Source organism: Rutidosis leptorrhynchoides, chromosome 4, assembly GCF_046630445.1.
Source record: "Rutidosis leptorrhynchoides isolate AG116_Rl617_1_P2 chromosome 4, CSIRO_AGI_Rlap_v1, whole genome shotgun sequence".
NCBI lineage: Eukaryota > Viridiplantae > Streptophyta > Magnoliopsida > Asterales > Asteraceae > Rutidosis > Rutidosis leptorrhynchoides.
In genome coordinates, this window is record NC_092336.1 from 140,335,565 (window position 1) to 140,361,691 (window position 26,127).

The 26,127-nt window shown below is 37.1% G+C and overlaps 1 protein-coding gene across 1 annotated transcript; it reads right to left on the reverse strand.

Moving 5' to 3' along the window:
- Nucleotides 1–10,683: 10,683 nt before the first annotated feature.
- LOC139841069 (uncharacterized) lies at nt 10,684–11,998 on the reverse strand. Its single transcript, XM_071831302.1, has 2 exons — nt 11,332–11,998; nt 10,684–11,246 (listed from the first exon to the last, which is right to left on the reverse strand). Exons 1-2 carry the CDS (start codon nt 11,996–11,998, stop codon nt 10,684–10,686), a joined length of 1,230 nt encoding a protein of 409 aa, XP_071687403.1.
- Nucleotides 11,999–26,127: the final 14,129 nt, after the last annotated feature.

The window sequence follows — 26,127 nt, forward strand, 5'->3', positions numbered from 1 at the left end:
GTGTCTTATATGATGGAATTTAACAAGTTTCATTAACAACATGTTCTTATAGTTAACTTAATCATTAAACCAATTTAATGTAGTTAAAACAAGCGGAAGCAATATGTAAAGTTCATGTTAACATGTTAAGCAATTAAGTTAAATTCCATATTAATATCAAGTCATGGATAGATACTTACATATATATATATATATATATATATATATATATATATATATATATATATATATATATATATATATATATATATATATATATATATATATTAAGAAGTAAGATGTATTACCTCCTCAAATTAATTGAGGGTGAGTTTGAAGAACAAGAAGATGAACAATTTGTGTAAAAGCCCAAGCTTTTGATGCACCAACACCACCCTTAAACTTGTAAGGTATTTAAGACCCTTAATCACCTTTGAACAAGCTCAAAGCTCTTTCCTTTTGCACCCAATTTTCTGGACAGCAGCAAGTTGAAAGAATGATGATGAATGAAGCCTCAAAATAATGAAACCTCAAGTGGTTATACCCCAAACTTTACACCAACACCTAATACTATGGTTAGGATTTATTGACACTTGAAGATAAGCTTCCAAACAAGCTCAAGGACTCTCTCTTCTAGCTACAAATTTCGGCCAGAATGCAGTAAGTCAAGAAAAGAGAGTGTTTTTGCATGCATTCTTGTATTACTTGAGTCAATGCATGGGTAGACTAGTTAAGCATGTGTATGTGGTGTTGTGTCATCTTAAAAGTAACAAAATAGCATGGGTAAGACCTCTTGGGAATGCCAAAACCGCCACCCATCATGGGTTTTATAAAATGCAGTTTTTTTATTTATTTATAAAACAAGATATTTGTTAAGTTACTTTCTTTTTATAAACCCTTTTATAAAATATAACACAACTTAATTATTTAAAACCTATAAATAATTAAATCCTCATCATATAAATTATCCAAATAATTTATCTCAAGTAATAATATTTTAGAAAACCGATTTTCTAAAATCCAAGTGTCGCGTATTGATTTAATGATCCATTCATTAAGATTAAATACGATTAAGGTGTCGGTAAGCTTGTTATTGGGTATGACCCGACTTGGATCATAACATATTAGCCACATTAATTAAATATGTCTCTCGGGCATACGAAAAACCTTCAATCTCCCACTTGCACGAGAAACATAACAAATTAATGCAAGTGATGGATACCACCTAACGACCGTCCATCACCCCCAATATGTTATGACTTTGTGCCATTCAATAACATCATCCCTTTAGAGTTCCCATCTCGAATATGAATAGGTGAATCTTTCATTCTATCCTTTCGTCCTAGATGTCATGTTAAATCCAAGAGATACAGAGTGATCACTCTCTTCTAGATTTAACTTTATTAGGCCTTAGACATCTGACTCTCAACGAATAATAGGGACAAATTCCATCTTGACTACATACGTCCTAAATATACACCTTGCATTATACCTGAGCTCTTCCTTATGAACTACCATATTTCAGAATAGCGAAGGAAAGAATCAATGCACGATACTTGGTAAATATCTGAACCCAATATGTATCTCAGGTCAGAGGATACAATGATATTCTCCTTTACTCAAGATTACATGTGATCAACCACAAAGGCTCCATTTAGTAAATCTTGAGGGCGGGTCTTCCAATATTTGTATCCCACAAATATCTATGAACCTTGGTTGCAACCTTGCCCCACATTCATCCCGTGAATGTATACCAATCCAAGTTCATAATAGTCTAAACCTCACACTCGTTCCTACAAATGTGATCGACTATGGAATTTAGAATAATTACTTATTCATGGATAAAATATGCAAAATAGGAACATAACTCAAAATAAATTAATGCCATAATTATATTAATGAGTTTGAACAATTTCGTTCCGTTACAATACATAAAACAGATCACAACCAATTACTAGAATATCGAAGCCCTAATGCACTAACATGCCCTTGATGTTTTGCACCATGTAAGAGCTTCGTGAGTGGATCCGCTATATTTAGATCTGTGTGAACTTTGCGAATACATATATTTCCCTTTTCAACTTCATCCCTTATGTAGTTGAATCTCCGCTCAATGTGACGGGTCTTTTGATGAGCACGAGGTTCTTTGATTTGAGCAATCGCACCCTCGTTGTCACAAAAGATCTCAAGAGGGTCCTGAATGGAAGGGACTACTCCTAAGTCGTCGATGAATTTCTTCATCCATGCAGCTTCCTGAGCTGCCAATGAGGCGGCAATGTACTCCGACTCTGTAGTGGATAATGCAACAACATCCTGTTTTGAACTCTTCCAAGAGACCGCACCTCCATTTAATGTGAAGACATAACTGGATTGTGATCGAGAATCATCTCGATCAGTTTGGAAACTCGCGTCCACGTAACCCTTTACTGCGAGTTCCTCCTCACTAGACCCGTATATTAGAAACATATCCTTAGTCCTCCTAAGGTATTTCAATATACTTTTAACAGCAATCCAATGACTGTTTCCTGGGATATTCTGGTATCTACTTGTCAGGCTAAGAGCGTATGACACGTCCGGTCTAGTGCATATCATTGCATACATGATTGACCCAATAGTATATGCGTACGGGACTTTCTTCATTCTCTCATGTTCTTCTTTCGTGGTGGGGCACTGAGATGAACTGAGAAGTGTTCCCTTTTGAATAGGTACCAAACCTTTCTTAGAGTTCTCCATCTTGAACCTTTTCAAGATCTTTTCAATGTATGCACTTTGATTCAAACCTATCAGTTTCTTGGATCTATCCCTGTAGATCCCAATCCCCAAAACGTATTGTGCTTCTCCAAGATCCTTAATGGAGAAGCATTTACTTAACCAAGTTTTAACTCCTTGCATTGCCGGAATATCATTTCCAAATAATAATATATCATCCACATATAATACTAGGAACACGATAGTGCTCCCACTAGCTTTCTTGTATACACAAGCTTCATCACCATTTTTAATGAAGCCAAATTTCTTGGCCTCCTCATTAAAATGATGATTCCACATTCTAGATGTTTGTTTCAATCCGTAGATTGACTTCTTTAACTTGCATACCTTCTTAGGATATTTCGGATCAACAAAACCTTCAGGCTGAACCATATAGACATCTTCCTCAAGATGTCCATTTAGGAAAGCGGTCTTGACATTCATTTGCCATATTTCATAATCATAATGAGCAGCAATGACAAGTAATATCCTAATAGACTTTAGCATTGCCACAGGCGAAAAAGTTTCATCATAGTCAACTCCTTGAGTTTGAGTGAAACCTTTTGCTACAAGTTTAGCTTTATATGTATCCAAGTTTCCATGTATGTCGGTTTTCATTTTGAAAAGCCATTTACAATCAACTAGCCTTGAGCCAGTAGGTTGTTCAACAAGTTCCCAAACTTGGTTGTCATACATGGATTGCATCTCAGCGTTCATGGCTTCCTGCCATTTATCTTTATCAATCCTTGATAAGGGATCTTGGTAGTTTGTTGGCTCATCCAAATCAACCACATAGCAACCATCCATGAGAAACCCATATCTCTCAGGAGGATTACTAATCCTACCAGACCTGCGAACGTCTTGTATACTTTGATCATCCATTTGATCATTCTCAACATTTTCATGTTGAGTGCTAGTATTAACCAATTGTGTATCATCTGCTTGATCTTGAACCTCTTCAAGATCTATCTTCCTTTCACTATTTCCTTCCATTAGGAACTTAGTTTCAAGGAATTCAGCTTTTCGAGCAACAAATACATTTTGCTCGGTTGGATCATAGAAATAGTATCCCATATCATCCTTGGGATATCCTATGAAGATACACTTCGTGGATCGAGCATTCAACATATTAGGGACGTAACGCTTAGGATAAGCTTCACATCCCCATACCTTTAAGTATGATAGAGATGGAGGTTTTCCAAACCACATCTCATGAGGAGTTCGTTCCACTTTCTTGGTTGGGGCCATATTTAGAATACGAGCCGCGGAGCATAGACAATAACCCCAAAATGATAGAGGCAACGAGCTTCTAGCCATCATAGATCGAACCATATCCATTAGGGTTCGGTTCCTCCTTTCGGAAACTCCATTAAGTTGGGGTGTTCCAGGAGGAGTGAGCTGCGAGATAATCCCACAGCTTTTAAGATGATCTTGGAAAGCATCGCTTAGGTATTCACCTCCTCTATCGGTACGAAGTACCTTGATTGTCTTATTGAGTTGATTTTGTACTTCGTTTTGATATTCCTTGAATGCTTCAAAAGTTTCGTCCTTGTGTCTTAATAAGTAGACATATCCGAAACGATTAAAGTCATCAATGAAAGTAACGAAGTATCTTTCACCATTCCTAGTTATGGGCTTAAAGGGTCCACATACATCTGAATGTATTAATCCCATTAAGTCCTTAGCCCTTTCATAGGTCCCTTTGAAAGGTGCTTTAGTCATTTTGCCTTGTAAACAACATTCACATACATCAAACGAGTCTAGTTCATTTGATTTTAAAAGTCCATTCTTTTGAAGTGTATGCATTCGATTCTTGTTTATGTGACCAAGGCGACAATGCCATAAGTAGGAATCACTCAAATCCCTTTTTAATTTTTTGGTGTTTGCATGGAACATTGAGCTATTGTATGATGTGTCATCATGAACCAATTCATAAATACCATTCGAAGGCGAAGCCTTGAAATAGAACACATTATCTAAAGAAACATGGATGTCATCATTAATGAAATTAAGATTAAAACCATATTGTTTCAAACGGGATACAGAAATAATGTTTCGTGATAAATCGGGTGCTTACAAAACATTTTTCAAAATAAGCTCCAAACCACTTGGAAGCTTTAAAACAAAGTCTCCATGAGCTTTCACTTGCACTCTTGCTCCATTTCCCATGAAGAGACTTGCTGTTCCCGCATCTTGATTACTTCTTTTGAACCCCTGCAAAGAATTGCAAATATGAGTTCCACATCCTGTGTCTAATACCCATGTATTAGAAGAAGTAATACTAAGCTCAATGTATACCATATATACATTACCTGAGGTTTGCCCTGCATCCCTCTTTTCCTTCAACTCCTTAAGGTAGACCGTGCAGTTGCGTTTCCAGTGACCCATTTCACCGCAACCAAAACACGGATCTTCCTTGGGGTTAGCTTTTCCGGCAACCTTTTGCTTCTTGTTATTGTTGGTTGGGGTAACCATCTTCCCCTTTCCCTTGCCCTTGCCTTGGTAGGCGGGTCCTTTCCTCTTAGCCGCCTTCGGCTTAGAAGTATTATTGTTTTTGGACCCGCCTTCATTGATCATAAACATGGGTGAAGCCCTTTTACCCATGCTCGCTTCGGCCGTCTTAAATATGTTGTGTAATTCGCCAATGCTCTTATCCCATCCATTCATGTTGTAATTCATTACAAATGTGTCAAACCTCTTTGACAAGGAATTAAGGATAAGGTCCGTGGCTAATTCATTAGACACGTTGCAGTTTAGACGGTTCGCTCGATCAATTAGGCTTTTCATCTTAAGGACATAAGATGAAACGGATTGGGAGTCGTCCATCCGACATGCATGAAGCGTTCGAACCGTTTCGAAGCGCTCGACACGAGCTTGTTGAAGGAACATCTCCTTCAACTGTGTGATCATGTTATATGCACTATGATGCTTAAAATCCTTTTGGAGTTCGGGTATCATAGTCCCAAGCATGAGGCAAGAAACTTGCACCGAATCGGTGCAATATTTCTCCCAATAAGCCATGCCTTCCGTATCATCCTCGTCCGGTTGATCGGGAATGGGGTCTTCCAACACATACGCCCTATCCTCTAGTTTGAGGACAATTCTTAGATTGCGAAACCAATCCATGAAGTTCGTATGGTTGAGTTTTTCCTTTTCGAGGATTGACCTCAACGATAGGTTGTTAAAGTTGATTGGTGCGTTTGGAATGTTGTTGTTATTGGCGGCCATCTACAAAATTTAACAAAGTTGTTTAAGTATTAATTTTAATTTAACAATCAATACCCTTTAAATCCAATTGATATTTATTAAATTTTAGAATCCAACGGTAAACCAAATTTCGGTTAGGTGACCTTTATCCCGTCATTTGATTTAGCTAGGTAGTCATTGTATGACAATTGCAATCCTTTTGCAACTTCTAAGTTATGGGATCATGCAATCCTTTTGCATGGCATATTTATCCCATCAACGCCTATTTGTTTCTCATGCTTCGGTGACCCTAAGTTCATGATTCCCAAATCAAGTCGTCCTACTTGTGTAAACGTGTAAATTTAACATACAAGTGGTTAGGTGACCTTTATCCCACAAGTGTGCGAAATTCACCTTAATCATATTAGTTTGCTCATAACGGTTAGGTGACCTTTATCCCATTATGAGTTCCCTAATATTTTTAAGTGTTGCACAAAAGGATGGCGTTTAACTTGTTTACCTTGTTAATAGAATGGATTTTAAGTTTCCATTAATTCTAGTTTAAGAAAACTTTTATGCCATACACCAACATGCGTTTAGTGTATGGTTTATTTGAAATTCATTTTCAAGTCTTGTAATTTTAGCCAATTACTTGATATAAACCATTTTATATATGATCCTTATCATGTTCTTAATAACCGTTTATTAATGTCCTTTTAGCCATTTTTAATTTAACCATTTAAATTGACGTTTTGCTTGTTGTTAACTTGTGTGATTAACTTGTAGCATACAAACATACAATCCACAATCATACAAAAAACAACCATGCATGCAAAACAAATATGTTCACAATCAAGCCAATTAGGTAGACATTTGTTTAGCCGAAAACAAATGCCACCGGTAAGGGTTATAACACAAAGTAGGAGATTTTAAATCTCTCACTTAATCTTGCATCCAAATGCTTCTTCTTGTGTTCTTCAAGTCTTCATTATCTTCATTATTTTACAAAATATATCCTAATACATTTTTCTAAAAAATGAAAATACAACTTAATCTATTTTACATACCAAATATAAAATAAATTACATAACTAAAATAATATTATTACAAACCAATTGAATAAATATTATTACAAACCAAATGAATAATAAATAATCATCAAACATGCAACCAAACAAACACAAGGTCTATGCATTGATTGTGAACATTTACATACAACAAAATATGAAAAAATGGAAGCACCCAAAACCCATTTTGGGTCTCCAAATTTTCGGCCAAAATTAGATACCCACCCAAAACCCGACAATTTTTGTATTCCATTTTCATGCATGTACTTGGAATGCAAATATAGTGGGTTTAAAGACGATATAAAAAGCATAATCCATAGACCTCGGCTCTAGATACCATTGATGAAATTTAACAAGTTTCATTAACAACATGTTCTTATAGTTAACTTAATCATTAAACCAATTTAATGTAGTTAAAACAAGCGGAAGCAATATGTAAAGTTCATGTTAACATGTTAAGCAATTAAGTTAAATTCCATATTAATATCAAATCATGGATAGATACTTATATATATATATATTTATATATATATATATATATATATATATATATATATATATATATATATATATATATATATATATATATATATATATATATATATATATATATATATATATATTAAGAAGTAAGATGTATTACCTCCTCAAGTTAATTGAGGGTGAGTTTGAAGAACAAGAAGATGAACAATTTGTGTAAAAGCCCAAGCTTTTGATGCACCAACACTACCCTTAAACTTGTAAGGTATTTAAGACCCTTAATTACCTTTGAACAAGCTCAAAGCTCTTTCCTTTTGCACCCAATTTTCTGGACAGCAGCAAGTTGAAAGAATGATGAAGAATGAAGCCTCAAAACAATGAAACCTCAAGTGGTTATACCCCAAACTTTACACCAACACCTAATACTATGGTTAGGATTTATTGACACTTGAATATAAGCTTCCAAACAAGCTCAAGGACTCTCTCTTCTGGCTACAAATTTCGGCCAGAATGCAGTAAGTCAAGAAAAGAGAGTGTTTTTGCATGTATTCTTGTATTACTTGAGTCAATGCATGGGTAGACTAGTTAAGCATGTGTATGTGGTGTTGTGTCATCTTAAAAGTAATAAAATAGCATGGGTAAGACCTCTTGGGCATGCCAAAACCGCCACCCATCATGGGTTTTATAAAATGCAGTTTTTTTTTTTTTTTTTTTTTTTTTTTTTTTTTTTTTTTATAAAACAAGATATTTGTTAAGTTACTTTCTTTTTATAAACCCTTTTATAAAAGATAACACAACTTAATTATTTAAAACCTATAAATAATTAAATCCTCATCATATAAATTATCCAAATAATTTATCTCAAGTAATAATATTTTAGAAAACCGATTTTATAAAATCCAAGTGTCGCGTATTGATTTAATGATCCATTCATTAAGATTAAATACGATTAAGGTGTCGATAAGCTTGTTATTGGGTATGACCCGACTTGGATGATAACATATTAGCCACATTAATTAAATATGTCTCTCGGGCATACGAAAACCTTCATTATAACTGCCAAATGGCAGTTCCAAAACTGCCGAATGGCAGTTTCATAACTACTAAAAACGGGTGTTTTATCCGGGCTTTTTATTTGCGTCAAACCGGGTCAAAATCGAATTTCAACACATTTTTAATAAAGCGATGTTAACCCAAATAATGGTAGTGATGTTAACCCAGCCAGGGGCTCTGCCCCTTGGACCCCGCCATGGGTTGCCACCCCTTGGACCCCGCTATCGGGGGCGCTGCCCCCGAACCCACGTCATAATCAAGATAAGTTCAAACAAGTGTGCACTTCACACTTTCCCAAATTTGTTCGATATTTATCAAGATTTTTTTTGTTAACAAATTAATCCCATTACACTTAAATCATATTACTGACACAAATCACCTACAGTTCTTAGCGGTTCAATCGATGGAAGATAGAAAGGGTACCTTTTTAAAGTTCACTTGGCTAATACTACAAGGCTTACCGTACGAATGTGGAATGGTCGACAATGTCGTCGCTATAGCAAAGAAATACGGTAATATGTTATGTGTAGACAAGTGGACTCACAAGAAACCACAATCGTGTTATTCTTACGTTTTCGTGGAATGTCAAGTTCCTGGTGATATTCATGAATACAATGTAGCAAGATTCAAAAACTCTAAAACTTATAGTGTTTGCGTGTAAGAAGATAAATCCCATTTTGTGAACGATTCAATGCTCTCGTATTTAGATGTGGAAGAGTGCAATTCTTAGGTGTTAAGATTGTCATCTGCTAGTGTAATTCCAGATCCCGTGTCGGAAGTTGAAATTCAATCTGATTATGACGATGCCTTGCCGGATGAAGGTAATTTGATTTCAAATTTTGAATCTCCTTTATGCTCAGTTACAAGTGAAGGGGGAGGGGGGGGGGGAGTTGACTTTTTACCAGGCACCTACAGTTATCCACTCATGGCCACGGAGGTTCGCCTGCAATGACTCCGGGCTGGTCGCGTAGCGAGTAGTCGCCCTGGGATTAGTTAAGTTGACCGTTTGAATACCCAGGTTAAAAAAAATTTGTAGGACAATGTACTCCGTATTTTTAACAAACCCCAATACATTAATTCAATGCCAACTAATACCCTAAGACCATTTGTAACGATAGGGGGCGTGAGTTGGGGGCGTGGGTTGCTTTTTGATGACTAGGACGTGTGGGTGGTTTGAGTGAAGTAGTGGTGGTGTGGGTTTGTGGTGTGGGTTAGTGGTGTGGGTTAGTGGAAAGCTGATGTGGCATTTTATTTTTATTTTTTCTGTTTTATTTATTGCTTTATTGAATTTATTATTAATATTTTCAAATTTATTTTTTAAAATTCAAAAATAAACGAATTTAAAAATCCGACCGTTATTATTATTATTAATTTTTTTTTTCAAAAACGGATACTTTTTCACCTATAAATACACCCACTAACTCAATTCATTTCACACACTTCATTTCTCAACTCAAAATCAAAACACTTCCAATCAGTGAAAATGAAAACAATTCCCCCAATGATTGTTGCATACGATTTTCATTATGGGGGTGATTTCCTTAATCATATGAAGGTCTACAAGTCTGGCAAAAAAATTTTATTCGAAGGAATCGATATCCGTGACGTTGGTTTAGACGATCTGCTAGCCTTTCTAAAGGCAAATATACCGTGTGAATACACGGATGTGTTGTTTTTTGAAGACGATTATGATGATGAGATGGAGGCAAGCTATCTCCGTACCTATGATCAATGGTACGGGATAAAAGATACCATTGAAGATCGTGGTAACCGCATTACTCTGTATGTGGTTCTTGAAGATGAAGAAACGTTGGGTTGGCGTTACATCGATGAAGCAGCCGAAGAAGAAAAAGATGAACCGGTGGCTCCAGAGTACGACACAGATGGTCGTTTTTTTGATGAACTCTGCTGAATTCATCGATGTTTGTGTTTTAAGATCTTATGTTGAATTTCAGTTTAATTTAGTTCTTGTTTAAAAAATGTAACCGTTTGTGTGTTGAATAAAAGTGATGTTTAAGAAATGTAGCCATTTGTGTGTTGAATAAAAGTGATGTTTAAAAATAATATTACATTACTCAATAAGTAAACACGAAGAACATTAATTTAAATTACTGAAATTAAAAATTACATAATTTAAAAATCTTAACCGAAACTAAAAATACATAACAAATTACTCAATAATATTAGCGGTACGAAAGTAAGGTGATAAGTTCCAAACGTGCTCGGTTAAATCTGCCTCTAACTGTTTGTGAACTTGCTTATCTCTTATTTCCTTAACCATTGCATCTCGATCCCTCAAATCCCTGTGTAACCGTCGTGGTGGGTTCCGTTGTATCATTCTTTCTTCTTTCTTCCCAATAACAAACCCGTTATTTTCTTGAATCATGTTATGTAATATGATACACGCATACATATGTCTTCTTATTTTGTTGAAGTCCATAGATCTCGCCAGAGTTTTTAACATTTGAAATCTACCCTGTAATACTCCAAATGCACGCTCAATATCTTTTCTTGCACTTTCTTGAAACCTTTTAATTTTTTTTCGCGGTTCGTCAGTTGGAGAATGGGGAGCTTTGACCAACATTGCCCAATCGGGGTATATACCATCACCTAGGTAATAACCTCTTTCGTAGTGATGCCCGTTAACATCGAATGGTGAAGGTGGAACAGTTTCATTTTTAATAGTGTTGAACAATGGTGAATAATTTAAAACGTTAATGTCGTTGTTCGCACCTGTCATACCAAAGAATGCATGCCATATCCACAAATCTTGCGAGGTGACTGCTTCTAGCATAATGGACGGGCCTTTTTTTATCACCTCTAGTATATTGACCTTGCCACGCAATTGGACAATTCTTCCACTCCCAATGCATACAATCAATACTACCAAGCATACCCGGTAAACCATGTTTTTGGGCATGAAAATTATAAAGCCGAGCAATATCTTCGGCTGTTGGTTTTCTCAAGTACTGTCTAGCAAACAAATGAAACACGCATCTACAAAAATTATCTAAACATAAAGCAGCTGTTTTCTCACCAATTTTTACGTATTCGTCATGTAAATCAGGTGTAGTTCCATACGCCATTTGACGTATGGCCACCGTGCATTTTTGAAGTATCGTCAAACTTTGATGACCAGTAGCATCGGGACGTTCCCTAAAAAACATAAAATAATCGGGAATATCGCTACTATTAAAGTTTGATATACCTTCGATGATACGGAGAAATAATTCACGACTCATTCGATAACGTCGTTTAAAGTTCTTTTCCGTATAATTTGGAGTTTCAGAAAAATAATCGTTGTATAACCTCAGTGCCGCATCTTCGCGATCCCTTGGAATATAGGTACGGGGGCGAGGGACTCGTGAACTTGTAGCTTCTCCCTCGACATCTTCGTCCGCCAAACTACTAACAAAATTATATATTTTTTCATCATCCGAATCGTCATCAATAATAAACTCGAGCATTTTGAATGTTTTATCCATTATAAAATTTTATAGTGTTTGTAAATATGAAAGGAAAAGTATTATTGGAGGAAAGAAATGTATATAGAATGTGTAAAATAGATGTGTATAAATAGGATAAATAATATTGGATTAATTTTTTTATTTTTTTTATTAAAACCCGAAATTGGCAACGGATATATCATCCCTCAACTAAAAATGTGACAAGTGTCCCAACCAAATTCCCTCACTCCCGTTGCCTCTTCCGTCTCCAAGCCACGCACCACCCCCACACCCCTCTCCCCCGCCCTCCTCCACGCGCAGATACCTGGCACACCAGGGCGTGGCCGGCTGCCACCTCGGCTCCCACGCCGTCGCCTGGTTGCCGTTACAAGTAGTCTAAAGGGGACAAAAGGGAGGTTACTTTACAAAAGAGTACCAAAGTGGATTCCCTGAATACGGAAACTGCACCATCACTTGTACCAAATGGAGCCCCAATTCTAATTCTTCCAACCAAGTTAACACTCTTGCCAAAATACATTCCACAAACCTCCATTGCCCTACGATAGAGTTCAAATGTCCATGTTCTATCTTTTTAGATAACTTCCATAAAGTTAACGAATTACAAGCACAGGAACCAAATTCAAATGTGCAAGTCGCTATTACAAAACCATCCATAAGCAAAAAAAAAAAAAAAAAGGAAAAAAAAAAAAAGAAAATTTTGAAAGCAAAATCGGGCAACCTCGATAAAGAACCATTCAATTTATCCCCACTTAAAGTTTGGGAGGAAGATGGGTTAGATGGGTCTACGAATCCTATTGCTAATCGTCCACAATCTAAAAACCAAAACCAAAATCAACACTCGTTAATCCTAGTAAAGAGGTTGTTCAAATATAAAGGTATAACGAATTCTTTACTGAAATGAGAGAATATGGAGAGCCTCCAACTCCACCCAACAAAAAGATTCAATAATATTGGGAGTTAATTAATTTAGCAATATCCGTATAGTGGTGGTCAAGGTAAATGAAAACAAGAATGTATTTTGGAAGACGATAGTTCTTACTCCTTCGGTCCTTCATTTCGAGGTAAACTTATGCTCGAATCGACTAGTTTAAACTACCGAATTCTATCACCCATTTAGAAAGATACCGTATCTCTTAGCGAGGGCGAAAACATGGCGTCTAGATTGGGAAATGGCAAGTGGATATTGGCGGTAGGCAATGGGTTGAGGATTCAATTTTGGCTCGACGTTTGGCTAACTTCTATTAAAATAATCTTAAATATGCTTTTATATATAGTTTATGTTTACTTAAGGTTGAAACTGTCGATTTTTTTTTTCTTATCCTCTGATGTTGATTACTATGTAGAATGGGTAGTACATATGATGTTTCCTTTGCAAGAATATGCTGCTATCTCGTATTCACAAGATTGGAGTTCAGGAATGGAAATCAAAGCCGGGAAATTGTGGTGGTTAATCGGTCCGACCATGATGTGTTAAAATGCAACCTAAATTTACTAGACTGTTTATCCTAAAACACCACACAATACATACAACTAAAACCCTTTCGTATAGCAGGTAATAAGTAAAAGACCAGTTCGTTCCACAGGGAGTAGTTGAATTTAAGAACTTAAAACTAATATTTATTCTAGCTGGAAGTTTTGGTTTAAAACTAATTAAACTAAGAAACACAAATAAACAAATACGAATTCAGACGAGATAACGGCATTCACTTAGATTCAATTCCCTAAGATCCGGATTGATTTTCTTAAGACCGTTATAATCAATTCCCTAAGTGTAATTGTCGTGACCTAGTTCATTAATCAATTACCAATTAGTAAGATAAGCTGGTTTCCCTAACTTAGATACTAATTATCCTGAAAGTGTAAGTTAATAACGCTAGTTTCCCTCACGCTTCTTAAGAACACATTCAATCAGTTTAATTACTCAAGATGGTGATTCAGTTGAAGGATAAATTAAATCGGCGTCCCTTTTTAGCTTTACAATTACCTACTCAATTGATGGTTTAATCACTAAGTCTAACTACACTAGTTTCCTGCATGCAATTCAACCAATCTAAATTATCTATCAATAACTAGACGAGTTTATCAACTTAATAACCATCGTTACTTCAATCATAGACTTATAATTAAATGGATCAATCAATGAGAGTAATAATGAATTAAGGATCAAGAGCAATTATTTAAATAGACAAAAGAGTTTGCAATCCATCACCAAGGTTCAATCATCTAAGTGAATATAATGAATTTAGCTAGACATAGTAGTCATGAAAGCAAGAAAGCAAAAAGATAAACAATAATCAATCATTGTAAAGATTAAAATAAAGTATAAATATGTACTAATGATTAACAATTGAATTCCTAGTGTTTAGATGCTCCAAACTACCATAAAAAGATGGAAAAACGTAACGCTGACTCAAAAATTCGTAAAAGAAAAGCTGTCTAAAAATTGGGGTATAAAATTCTATTTATAGGGAAAATTTTGAGTGCAACCGACCCAAAAACTCGCGACCGCGAATAGCACCTCACGACCGAAAGATAGCACCTCGCGATCGCGAGGTCTTCAACTCAGGAAATCCCGACCGCAAGGTATGAAATGGTGCCCGCGAAATTTCAATCCTCGATACTAAACTTCTGATCAAAATTCGCGCCCGTAACTAAGAAAATCGCAACCGGGATTAAGAGGCTCGCGACCGCGAGATGCATGCAGCAACTTCAGTTCCGTTTTAAATTTGTCTTTCTTCTTTAACTTGACCCTTTATTGTTGAAACTTCACTAAAACATCAAAAATACTAACACAAAGACTTCCTGAGCTGAAAACATTATTTCTAACATAACCATAAGCCAAAGTTTTCAATCTCCACCAAAATATAACCAAAATAATCCAATATCGCAAATAATAATATGTGTAAATGAGGCGATATCAAATTCCCCCAAACTTGAAACTTGCTTGTCCTCATGTAAGTCTGTCTTCATATAATAAAAAAACCAAGAACAAACATACCCGAGAATTGTCTTCAACAATTATAGAACCAAGATACACCAACATTAACATCACGAACAAACATAACCAATATGTGTAATCTTCAATATAGAATTACAAGGTTTAAGTCTTCAAGTTCTTCAAGTGTATAAATCATCAATAAGCCCGAAAAATCACCAAATGAAACACATGACAAAAGATCCAGGTACAAATTACATACTACGCACTAGTTGCAAAGCTAGAAGCGTCACCGTCAATTCCTGGGTGAAACTCAATTAAAACAGTGGGTGTGCCAAGTTGGTCATCTTAGTGTTCAGTACAACGACACTTATCAAGTGTACCAACGACCACTCTGGTGACTCTAGAGCAGGGTACACAAATAAAGGAAGGTTGTGGAATTTAAATCCCACGTGACTTATAATGAGATATATAGATAGTTTCGTAGATTTAGCCCCAAGTAGCTCTCATTTTTTCAGATTTTAGCCCCGAAAAGGCTCTATTTTTGTGTTTGTGAGAGTTTAGTATCATTCACAGCCAATCTGATAATGATAAGTGACAAAAGAGCAAGTATCAAACCCTAACAAAATCTCTTAGGTTTTAGAGAAAGATGGGAATGATACATGAATGACTTTTTATACAATTCAATTCAGGGGTAACAATCTGCGAATACTAAGCTATCGCGCAGAACAGATGTTGCTCCAGATTTACATTGTAATCAATCATGCACTGGATAGGGACTCGGATTTAACCTACCGAGTTTATTTTCGATTTTAAATGTTCAAGACTTTCTCTTCCCATAGTACCTTTACATCTTAAAAAGATGTTAGTATGAAATGATATAGTTTAGGAAGATGCTATACCAAGTGGAACGAAACTTTAAAGACTTTACTTTTAAGTTTTAAATGGAACAACAAGAAGACTTTACTTCCTTTTAACACACACACACAAAAAAAAAAACATTAAATTTTCCCTAAGGTACTGTAAGTAACTAGAGGAGGGGGGGTGAATAGTTACTTAGTGCATTTTTAAAACTTTTTTTATTTATTTAGAACCTGAGATTACTATAGTGTGATTTGAATAGTTTGTTCACAAGTACAATAAATAAGAAGATAAGGGATAAGAGAACAAACACGGAGATTTATAGTGGTTCGGGAAGATGTTAACTAATCTTCCTTAATTCACTCCTCAATTTTAACGAATTGAGAGTTAGTTTCACTATGATGCTCCAAAATCGGTGGAGTGTCCGGATACAACACTAGCTCATTGATAAGCCGCAACTTATGAACCCTTACATCCCGTTGAAGAATTCACAATCACCAAATGCTCTTACCACAAGATCCTAATTGCTACCACTAAGTGAAACCTCACTTATCTTCTAGATCCCTTTAAGAAGATAATTTACAAGTAAACTCACAACTAAGTATACAATCACTCTTGCTTGAATCACTCTAAATTGATTACAATAAGATTTGAATAATATCATTAAATGTATGGAAATGTAAGTGCAAGAGGTGAGTCTTCAAGTGCTCCAAGGTTTGGCTTTTATAGTAAATAGAAATTCAAACTCGGACATCTGCGGCTCACCCCACGGTTGACCCTGGGTCGACCGTGCAGCTCTGATCTCTGAATTTTGTAGCCATTTGAGATATTTAACTTTGTCTTTTTCCCTTATTAGATGGCTGCAACTAGATGCCAAAAACATCTGAAAATACTTGTGATATGATCGAAACGGACGGTTTAGTTTATGCGGTGTCGTCAGGCCGCAAGGCGTCAGAATCAGCTAATCGAAGAGGGGGCTGGTAGTTTCAAATTTATATTTAGCGGGGCCTAAATCGTACTAATCCTTATTATGAGTAAGGGAAGTATGACCTAGGGTCGTATTCTTAAGATATCAGTAGAATTGAACATATAATTAAAGCTTAAGATAATCCTAAAGTGAAGGAGTAGTGGTATATTACCTAATTTTGGGTTTTTTTATTTTATGAAATAAGTAAAGTAAATGCGATAAAATTTGTAATTCATATAGGGTTAAAACAAGTGTATACTATAGTTTCGCCAGTTACTTTACCGAGATTATGGAATGCTGACTCATGAATAGGTAGTGACCTTGTATTCTTTACACTGGTCCTAAACGCCCTGTCATAAGACATGTCATAGGATAATGCGTTAGGCTTGAAGATTATGAATAGACAGCAACGTCCCTTACCCCCGACGCCCGTGCAGTCTGACTACAGGCATACACGTTAAGACGGCTCATCCAATTGAGTGACTCGGTTGGGTGACGTATTAACATTCCACAAAGATCTAAACTTTCTTAAGCATAATAGAATACAGGGTTTGCCACATCTGAGAGACGTGATGTGTTTCGATGCTTTCGTTAATGATTGGGTTTAGAAAGATAGTTAGGCCCTTAAAAAGAGTTCAACCATAAAGAACACCATGGCCAAGTCAGGTTTGACTTCTATGAACACGTTCGGTTATCCTAACGGTCCAATCTTTTATGTGTTTAAACAAAAAGTTCCTTAATTAACTAAGAATCCCTCAAGCGGGGTAAAATGCTTCAAACCACGTTATGGTGAAGTGTACTAATCAGTACTGACCGGGTTCCATGGCCTTACTTAGTAGAGGTACAGTTTACAACAACCGTTGTGCTTCAGCATGCACGTACGAAGTTTATATGCTTGGTGACTACACTAGCATGGTCTAGGACCGACAATGTACTATGGGTCTAGTTAGATGTTTCACTTCGAAAGAGTCCCCTGTCGAAATCAATGGCTTGGTGGACTTACTACAACCGGTGTGCCTCAGTCAAACTTACGTTGTATCCGATAGACTTCTCTTACCAAGGGGTGACACAGATAGTGTACTCTGAATCGGGGTTCGCGACTTCCCAATAACAGAGCCGATAACTACATTCTATTAGTTGGAAAAGCGATTGAGTTTAAAGCATAATTGGAAAGCATCTTGACAACATACATAAACCATAATATTATTTCGGCATTATAACTGACTACATCATAGCATACACTAAAGATAACTACTCGCTAATCATGGCAACAATATCACAAAGCATAATAATGAAAGACATTATAGAAATACAAAGGATAGAAGTACCAGTAGATTAAACGAGTTCCGAATACAAAAGTGACAACTTCAAACTCCAGACCGCTCCTAATACAATCTTCGACGTTCTTCTCCGGGTACTAGGTTTCCCGCACGGAGTCGAAGACCTTGAAAGTGTGACTAATATTGTAGAAAGAGAGAGAAAGAAGTGAATTGAAGTGTGTGTAAAAATGGATGATAAAGACCCTTTAAATAGACTTGGTTTTGTACTGCATACGGCTGGTACGCCGTATGGCAGGCCGTTTTTTGGAACCGTTTGCACTGGTCAGCCGTTTTGCCTGGCCGTTTTCCTGGGCCGTATGCAGGCCGTTTTCTCTATAGGCAGGCCGTATGGCAAGCCGTATGGTCTGCTGATTTCACTGGATCGTAATTTGATTTCCTTGATCGTAGCTTGGTTTCTCGTCTTTCACCGTTTTCGCTCTAGAATCTTCGTTTTAGCTCCGATTCTCTTGATTCTTTTTGCACCGTCTTCGTACTCACTTGATCTTTAATTTCAACCGACAAAGCGGGTATTTTGGCGATAAAGCTCAGAACTTTATTGTTTTTGGGCCTCAATACCGGGGTGAAAACGTGACTTTTTAGCCGATATCAAATATCCCACACTTAGACTTTGCTTGTCCTCAAGCAAACTTCTCGTTTTTACTTTAAAAAAATCTTTTTGGAGTTTCTTTTCTGTTAGCCTAAGCGTTTTGCTTTTTTATTATAAGGGCGAAAAATAAGGTGAGTTATCTATGTCAGGGTTGAAACTATCTCTGCAAGCATGCGAGGAGGTTACATGACTTAGGCTAGCTTTCACGGGTCACTCAAATCACCCAAGTATTTAGGGTTCCCTATAGATCTAAGAAATGAATTCACTCATAGCCAGTCATGTTGCACCCGTCGTCATATGCTTGATAAAGTCTTAAATCCTTGCTACTAATGTGAAAACAGTAGTAACCAGAGCTTCTAGGTCATTTGTCAATGATAAAAAGGAATTTTGGAGTGGTGGTAAAGTTGTTTTTAAGAGGTGAGAAACGGGTAATATAGTCTTTTTAAAGCCTTTTATTCGGAATTTTGGAAATATAAGATAGATAGGAGTGCTGATATTTTTGAGAAGCTCTTTGAATTTTTTCTCCTTTGGAGTGATAGGCGTTTGTGGTCAAATTCTTCTTGGCATTTCTCTTTATAAGTTCTGCTTCTTTTTTCAGAACTTTGAAAGTACATAAGTTTTTTTTTATCTCGAGAAACTTTCTGCCAGTAAACTTTTTCAAGACCTTTGTCGTGATCTTGAGAGGTTTATAACATCGGGTTTTCGAAAGGAATCTCATTTTCTGGATTTTTCGTGTGATAGTAAAGATGATGTGGATGAAGGTTTAATGTGGTAGAAGTGGTGAAGGTGTGAAAGACTTATTTCTGAAAAATGGCTAGCTCTTCTGATTATACACGAATCACATTTCGTTACTTGGAGATACAGATCTAGAGCAAGTTTTGATTCTGAGTACAGACATCGGCACTTTCAACGGAAAATAATGAAGCATTAAAGATGAATGCTTATATGGTCTTATTTGGGTGCCTCACCATAATCAATTTAGGTCGATAATGCCTATTCATGCAATGCTCTATTAGAGATTCGGTTCGTCCTAACAAGATTTCTACCTTACTTAAGCCTTAATTTTATTTACAAACGTTTCAGGTTTTCAAAAGTACTTTTTCGGAAAGGCTTTATCTTGTTAAAAATTTGAAATTTGGCTTAAGAACTCAGAATCTTCGTAATGGGTTATTTTAATATAGCATAAAAAGATTATACCAACATCCCACACTTAGACGAACATTGTCCCCAATGTTCCTAGTGTATCCCACACTTAGGAGTTTTAGTTAAAGATTTGGGAATATTTGTCTAGTATTTATTTGGGTTGGAATCCCACACTTAGTGATAAGCTAGGATGTGGCATAATTAAAATTTGAGCTAGTAACGGGAAGAAAGGAGTACCCCCAGCAGATGGCCGTGGTTGCTTGTGAAGAAACTACCTCGCTTGTAAAGATAGGTTGTTTCAGCAATCTTGGAAGTTATGTCCCTTATTGATCGGCTCATTTGTCATCCTTTATTCTTCTATTCTACTTTATTGCACGAGTTGCCTCCCGAGAAGCGCTTTTGTTTAAGGTCGTTGGCTCGACCATAATAAAAAGCAGACATTCCCCTCTGGTAGTTGTAATCTTGGTCTTCTCGAGGGAATGTGAGTCTCGGTGGATAAATTCGGAGAAAATGCCGGACCAAAAGTGATAGCAGATCCGGTACTTCTCTTGAAGATCTTCTGAAGGAGAGGTAATGTGCAGTTTCAGCCCGTGACAAATCTTGAAGTCCTATGAGAGTATGATCGACGACTCTGCTGATTGAGCCATGAATGTCAATCATCGAGGCAGTGCTGGAGTGATTACCTCCCTAATAGGGTGTTCATTTTGGAGGTCTTCAAATAGTGTCAGAAATTGTATCTTGAGTATCTCAAAATCTTCTGAGATGTGATCTCCACAGTAGGAGTATGTAGCTTTGCACAAATTGGTCAAGAGGCAAAGCTGAAAAAAGTGAAAAGCAGTCCTGACCCAAGCATTACTGTCACCATCTTAGAGTATATCTCCCGACATCCAGCTTTGAATGTGAAACTAGGATATGTGGAATTGTGGAAGATACGTGCTATCTGCTTTGTAACATATGTGGCAATGTTGACTTGGTCTGGTTTAAGATGTGAAAATGAATTGTTTCGTTTTCTTTCTTCTGCAACTACGTCTTGTAATTCTTTGATAATCAGATCGGCATGGTGATCAATTGTTACGTATATCACTAGCCTGTCTGGTGTGCTTTCGAAATTATATCTTTTCAAGAAAGCGAAGAGGTTGTGAATATCTTCGATCATTTGAATATCAGAGTGATAAGTCGGGCGTCCGGTGAAAAGATCCATATGCTTCCGGATGAGAGTCAGTAGTGCTCGTTGGTTTACTGAGAATGGAAGTGCAGATCCGGCTAAGGCGTTGTAAACCTTAGAGTAAATGATCTTCTGATCTCGACAAAATCTTGTCTCGAGAATAGTGCGAACCACTGAATTGTTCTCTCGTTGCCTTTCTTCATGGTAGATATTATTGTGAAGAATATTGATAAAGTCTTGAATGCGTTCTTCTAATATTTCAACATTATCATCTTCTCTCTGTAGATAGAGGTTGTATTCATCTTCGATAGCCTTGATCCGTTCCTATAAGTGTAGTGTGAAATCAATTGTTGATTTATGGATGGCTTCGAGAATATCTTCAAATTCATCGGTGTCATTGATAAAGGTTATCATGTCCGCGTGATTAGATATGACCGGAATCTGATCTGGAGAAGAGTCCGGCTCCTCTTGATCTAGTTCGGGTGGAGAATATGAATCATCCAGAATGTCTTCATGTTGCTCTTCCTTGTCTTCATCGGTATAGTTTTCTTCTGTGGATTCATCTGATTAACGGGCTTCTTCAGTATTCTGGTGCTTCACTTCAACACTTGCAGGCTCAATCTCTATATCTTTAACTTCAACCTCCTTAGCAGTTTTCTTTTTGAATCGAATAATTAAACTATGATCCTCCGTCTCTAGCCTCATTAATTCTTCGTGACGTTCTAAGCTTAGAGAGGGTTTATCGTAGTTTCTTTTACGTCTATCATTTCCTCTTCCTTCTCAGATTCTTCTTCTATTGCTTCGTTGGGATCCTCTTCTTCCATTTCTGGGTCATCAGCAGAATGTGACTCGACACTCATTTTGATATCTTCGGCTGGTGGTGGGGACTCATCATCGGAAGTGATCCGTTTGGTGGAAATAGCAAACATCTCTGTCTGTCCAGAAAGATCGGTAGGCTAGTCAATTTTGAAGGTAACGCTCTCCCCATATGATCGCAAGATCAAGGTTTGATTGTACATATCAATGACAGTCCTAGCCGTGTTCATAAAAGGTCTTCCTAATACTATTGGTCTATGTAGGTCTTCCTTGATGTCCATTACTACAAAATTCGTAGAATACAAGAATTTGTCGACTTTCACCAAGACGTTCTCAACTATGCCCTTAGGATATCGAATTGTGTGATCGGAAAGTTGGATTGTCATTTTAGTTGGAGATAAGTCTCCTAACTCTAATCTCTTGTAGAGAGAATGGGGGATTAAGTTGATACTTGCTCCTAAATCTGCTAGCGCATGAATGGTTCTAGACTGGTAGATTGAACACGAAAAATGAATCGGCCCGTATCTCCAAGCTTTTGCGGTAGAGAGTTTCTGAGTATTGCCGAGCATTTTTCACTCAGTGGAATTTTGTTGGAATCTGGTATCCTTTCCTTTGTAGTGAGAAGCCTTCAGATGTATCTCTTCTGGTTGGGAACTTTGGACATGGTATCTAGGAATCTTCCATCAAGTTTGTAGGTTTCAAGCTTGGATGGTTCTTCTAGTAGCCTCCCAGGATAAGGTACACGAACTGGAGTTTGAGTGGGTAGCTTTTGAGTATACATTGATTTGTTCTTGAGCCTAGCTGACCTTCTTCGTGGTTCTTCCTTTGGGATTATAGAGTCCATTTGCTTAGCTTCCTCTATGTGGGGATTTTGGATAGTATTACTAGGTAATCTTCCTTGTGGTCGGGTTTCAAGGCGTTGAGATAACTGTCCGAGCCGTGTTTCTAGACTTTTGAGCAGAGCCAATTGGTTTCACATTAGTATCTCTGTTTGGTCTTGTCTAGATGAAGTTCTCTAATTTAGCTGTAATTGTCCTTGAATGAACTGAGTCAAATGATCATCAGTCCCGAGAGCAGGGTTGGTTACTTTCGTAATTTGGGTGGTTGGGGAATTTTTCTCAGCTGGTGGACCAGTGAGTGGAAGTGGTTGATCGTAGGTCAATTAAGATTATTGGGGTGGATAAGGTGGGTAACGATAGCGTAAAGGCTGGTTGTTTCTTTGAAATTGACTAACTCTAGGTTGTTAATTGAATCCGGGATTTGATTGACGAGCTAGGTATTGAACGTAACAGACTGAACCGTCAGGGTTCTCGTACTCAACTTGATATTCTTCAGTGGGTTGCGGGTTGGTACAATTAACACAGGCCTGAGCCTGGTTAACCTGCTGCGGTTGCATCTTCAATTCTTCGAGTTGTTTGGCAAGAGATTCCATCTTTTCCGCGAGGGATTTGATGGCCTCCGTTTGAATGTTAAGTGCCGAGAGTGGGGCAGATGATGAAGTTGTTTCACCACTGTTCCAGTCATGATGATGCATTATCATGTTCTCGAGCAGCTCCCATGCTTCGTCTGCGATTTGGTTCATCCGATTTCCTTGAGCTGCTGCATCGATCGTCGTCCTATGATTTACCGTAAGACCATTGTAGAAGGTACAGATTTGGGCTGACTGTTCAAACTGGTGATTATGGCATTTTTTTCAGCAGGGTTTTGAATCGCTCCCATGCAGTGTAAAGAGATTCATCATAACTTTGTTTAAAGTTAATGATGTCATTCTTAAGCTTGGTTTGTTTCGAAGGAGGGAAATATATGGTTACGAATTTAGTAGCCATCTCCGTCCATTTCGTGATGGAATCTTTTTCCAATCCTTCAAACCATGTTTGTGTATGATGAGTGAGAGAATAGGGGAACAAGTATAGCCTGACTATATCTTGTCCTATCCCTGGCTGTTTGTTTGTAGGAGTTCGAAAGAGATATGAATTAAACAAGGTGAGAGTTAGGATCGTCATTCGGTAGTCCATGAAATTGACAGCTATTTTGGATGAGCTATATGATGTGATGTTTTAACTCGAACGAGTGTCCTTGAATCTCTCGGAATCTGATCGGTCCTCCTCGACCTTTAATCGAGGGTTTGATATTTTCTGCTAAAGTAACGCGTAACGCCATTTGATTTCTGATTCGTTCTTCCTTACGTGCTTTAGAGATTATTGCGTCCGGAACAGGTACGAATAACCACAGCCCTGGTCTAGATCGGGTTTGGGTCATACACTGATTATGCCCTTTTGTTTCTAAATTTTAAGTAGATAAGCTAAGTTCTTAATTTAATCTAAGGTAATCTAAAGCAATCTTAATCTAAGGTAATCTAAGGTAATCTAAGGTAGTCTAAGGTAATTATCCTAAGTTTAAATATGTTTTTGGTTCTTGCTACTGATTCCCTGGTATTTTGATAACAGAACTTCGCACGAACTATTCAATAAACCAAGTGGCCAGGCCGACTACAGAGAGGCAGAATCTTTTTGTTCCAATATAATTGGAGACTGTTCGAAAAAGCCAACAACAAAGTCCGTGTATAATTGTCTTTCTTAGACACCACTAAATGCTTGTGAATAGGTTTGATAAAAGTAGTATTGTCTGATACCAGTTCCCCGGCTGCGGCGCCAAAATCTTGACTTCCTCTTGATATGACCGAAACTGACGGTTTTGTTTATGCGGTTTCGTCAGGCCGCAAGGCGTCAAAATCAGCTAATCGAAGAGGGGGCTGGTAGTTTTAAATTTATATTTAGCGGGGCCTAAATCGTACTACTCCTTATTATGAGTAAGGAAAGTATGACCTAGGCTCGTATTTTTAAGATATCAGTAGAATCGAACCTATAATTAAAACTTAAGATAATCCTAAAGTGAAGGAGTAGTGGTATATTACCTAAATTTGGGTTTTCTATTTTATAAAATAAGTAAAGTAAATGCGATAAAATTTGTAATTCATATAGGGTTAAAACAATTGCATACTATGGTTTCATCAGTTACTTTGCCGAGATTATGGAATGCTGGCTCATGACTAATATTGTAGAAAGAGAGAGAAAGAAGTGAATTGAAGTGTGTGTACAAATGGATGAGAAAGACCCTTTAAATAGACTTGGTTTTGGCCTGCATACGGTTGGCAAGCCGTATGGCAGACCGTTTTTTGTAGCCTTTTGCACTGGTCAGCCATTTTACCTGGCCGTTTTCCTGGGCCGTATGGCAGGCCGTTTTCCCTATAGGCAGGCCGTATGGCAAGCCGTATGTATGCTGATTTCACTGGATCGTAACTTGATTTCCTTGATCGTAGCTTGGTTTCTCGTCTTTCACCGTTTTCGCTATGGAATCTTTGTTTTAGCTCCGATTCTCTTGATTTTTTTGCACCGTCTTCGTAATCACTTGATATTCAATTTCAACCGACAAAGCGGGTATTTTGGCGATAAAGCTCGGAAGTTTATTGTTATTGGGCCTCAATGCCGGGGTGAAAACGTGATTTTTTAGCCGATATCAACCTGCATTACCCCTTTTATCTTGGAAGCATTCTTTGAAGTTGACCTTGACTTGAAAGAGGTAAGTCACTTTGTACTAGAGGTGTGTTATTGATTTCCTTTTAAGGCAACTGCAGAATTTTGATCCCATGACAATCATAAGCTTCTAAACTTCAAGTCACAAGTCTTCAAACCTTTTGTCAACATTAGTTTTGCAAGTATGTGCTCTCATTGGTTACTTGCAAGCTTCCAAATTAGACTAACTTGTTTTTATATGAAGACTTTTGGGAGTTTACACTAAACTCTTATTACACACATCATTAGTGCTTAATGGTTAATCAAGTGGAGTGCATCTCTTTAATTAGGACTTAATGACCATCTTTTTATTATTTTTAATTTAGATTTATAAATATACACTTTGAAAACGAACTTTTAGCCATACTTGAATGTTTAACATTAATCATAAGCTAAAAGTGTCATTAAGGTGTCATTAAGTGTGATTAACCAACATTAGTGTTTTAGTGACCAAAACTCATTTGAATATGAAGAAGGCAACTATTCAAGTATGTTTAAAAAAGTTTTGTAAATTATAGATGCCCCGAAGTAGTCAAACATTTTTCGATCAAAAATCCGGACAGTAGGAAATTGCGATTGACCCACGGCTGACCGTGGAGTCGACCGTATACCTTGTTTCGAAGAACAAAGATACTGGACATCCACGGTTTGACCTACGGTCAACCGTGGTCCCAACCGTGCTTCCCTCAGTGTTTTTCAAATGAATCTTTTGACTTAATGGTTTCGTGTATTGGTCGTTTGCAAGAGATAGTGTAGACTTAT